Consider the following 2,727-nt stretch of genomic DNA (forward strand, 5'->3'; position numbering starts at 1 on the left):
ATGAATCCCTGCTCAAGAAGACCCTCAATCTGAACCTTCAACTCCTGAAGTTCAGTTCTCCCCATTTGATAAGGAGTCTTTGATACCGGTGAAGTACCTGGTACCACATCAATAGCAAACTCCACTACCCTCTTAGGAGGTAATCCCGGAATCTCCTGGAACACATCACTAAACTCAGAGACCACTGCAATATCAGCAATACCCACGGTACTACCGGTAGCCTCAATGTGTGCCAACACTCCTTCCCACATGGCAGTGTCTGACCTATGACAACGATAGCGAAAGCTCGGCTGTCCAGGAATGTGGAAAGACACCACCATATCAAAGCAGTCAATCATAGCATAGTTTGACCTTAGCCAATCCACTCCCAAAATAACATCATAGGAGCGGTCTGGAATCACAATGAGAGAAGCAAGGAACTCTCTACCACTAATCACTATAGGGCATGCTTCACACAAAGTGCCAAGCTCTATAGAAACACCGAGAGGCGAAGAAACACACAAGGATCTAGTAAGCGGTGTCGGAGTCAAGCCTAATGCCCTCACCACCAAACTAGATATGAAGGAATGGGTTGCCCCCGTATCAAACAAAACTGAAGCAAGCAGATCAAAAACAAGAATGCTACCTTCCACTCCTGCACCACGCTGACCAATGGCATAAACTCTAGCTGGTGCTGGAAGTAATGGTCTCTGCTGAACACCCTGCCCTCCAGCCTGAGGTCGGGTGCAATCCCTAGCAAAATGGCCTGCCTGCCCACAAGTGAAGCATCCCTGCCTCCTGGGCTTCGTGCATGCCGAAGAGAACTGGCCTGGCTCACCACAGTTGAAACACTTCAGTGGTGCTGCCTGCCTAATAGGTGGAGCCCTAAAAGGGGCAGCAGTTGCTCTAGCTGGAGCCAGCTGGTAAGTCCGCCACCTCTTCCCAAAACCACCTTTGTGGTCCCCTGCACTGCTACTCCCCCGCCAGGGCATTGCCCTTCCCCTGAACATCTCTATGCCTCTCTACCTCATGCATCGCCTCCTCCTGCTCAACTGCAAGGGCACTCTCAACCGCCTCTGCTAGAGTAGCAAACCGGTGGGAAGTCACCAGCTTCCGGAGCTCATGCCTCAAACCCCGAATGAACTTCCGTGCCAAATCCACTACATCCATCTCTCTAGCAAAACGATACAGCTGAGAAAAACGGGCCTCATAATCCTTGACACTCATCGGGCCCTGCACTAGAGCTATGAACTCAAGCTCCAACTGCTCCCTCACTGTATCTGGAAAATACTTCTCCCGAAAGAGCTGAACAAACCCCTCCTAAGTCAAGGCGGTCACATCTCTGGATCTCTCTACCCTGCTCCACCATACCCGTGCCTCATCCTTGAGAAGAAACGTAGCAATACGCATCTTCTCAATCTCCGTACACGTGATCATGGTGAAGTATGTCTCAATGCCCTCTATCCAATGATCAGCTACGAGGTAGTCTGTACCTCCCAACCTGATGATACCCTGAGCCAGCCTGGCCAATCATAGACCATCATCTACTGCAACAGGCACCGGCACCTCCAACACTACCTCGTCCTCAAAGAAGTCATCCACAGGTGGAGCCCTACCTCTGCCTCTGGCCCCACCTGCCCCTCTGGCTCTACCGGCCCCTTTGGCCCTACCGGCCCCTCTGGCCCTACCTCGGCCTATGGCTCTCCCTCGCGGAGAATCCATCACCTAAGAATCAAGTAAACCTTGGTTAACTCATGCATAAAACTTAAACCAAAGTATAAGTCAAATGCGACATTTATTAACCAAGGCACTAACTCAAGATGGAACACCAAGATTTAAAATCCCACTAACAGAGTACTCTCTACTCTGACATCCTGTTAACCTAGAGGCCACACCTAACCCTTCACATACCCAATGACAAATCAATACAGAAGAGCTTATGATGGTTATCCGCTGCAGTCGGGCCATCACTCCGAAGTATTGATTATCACCAAATATGTAACCCTGGCTCTGATACCAAACTGTCACACCCCAATTTTTGAAAGATAAATTTCAAAAATTTTGGCATGATATATCCTAAAATATTAATATCCCAAAACCTGTTTCAACAAAAATCAAGGAAAATAAACTCAATGCGTAATGTAAATTTACACACAACTCCAAATTGAGTTAAATATTACATTTCCTTGTTTACATAACTTGAGAACAAGAAAGGGAACGCTCACATGAGTTTAATAATTCCTATCCCAATGTATATAAAAAGAATATACAAAGACACACCCAAAACCCAACAAAAACCCTGCCACTACGCCTCCATCTCAACCCTGCTGATCCTCACCTGCAGGTCTAACACCTACACCAAGAAATGGTGCACCGGGTTGTAAACAACAAACCCGGTAAGCTAAAAAGCTCGTATGAGTAAACTCAAAAACAACACAACATTTATCACATCCAATATTCACAAGAGAGATTGGATTAATAATTAAAAACCACACATCAAACACATTACCCAAGAAATGTACCCATGAGTCCCAGAAATTTAATAAAAATACCTCTCATGACCTACAACAACACTATGTGTACCCATGGGTCCCAGATACCATACAGTATCTCCCATGACCTACAATGACAGACGGACTAGAGCTCTATTCCTAACCGCAACCAATCACCCGGCCAAAGGCTTGGAACCCGGTTTGACTGTCTAATATCAAACACAAAAATGATAAATAGCATCTTAACCGCAACCAA

The 2,727-nt window shown here is 46.8% G+C and overlaps 1 protein-coding gene across 1 annotated transcript; it reads right to left on the reverse strand.

Annotated features, from left to right (window-relative positions):
- Positions 1–35: 35 nt before the first annotated feature.
- On the reverse strand, positions 36–989 carry LOC101310660 (the record flags this gene model as incomplete). Its single annotated transcript, XM_004309325.1, has 1 exon — positions 36–989. A coding segment is annotated over exon 1 (954 nt), but the record flags the coding sequence as incomplete, so codon positions are not given.
- Positions 990–2,727: the final 1,738 nt, after the last annotated feature.

This window comes from Fragaria vesca, unplaced genomic scaffold (assembly GCF_000184155.1).
Source record: "Fragaria vesca subsp. vesca unplaced genomic scaffold, FraVesHawaii_1.0 scf0511590, whole genome shotgun sequence".
Taxonomy (NCBI): Eukaryota; Viridiplantae; Streptophyta; class Magnoliopsida; order Rosales; family Rosaceae; genus Fragaria; species Fragaria vesca.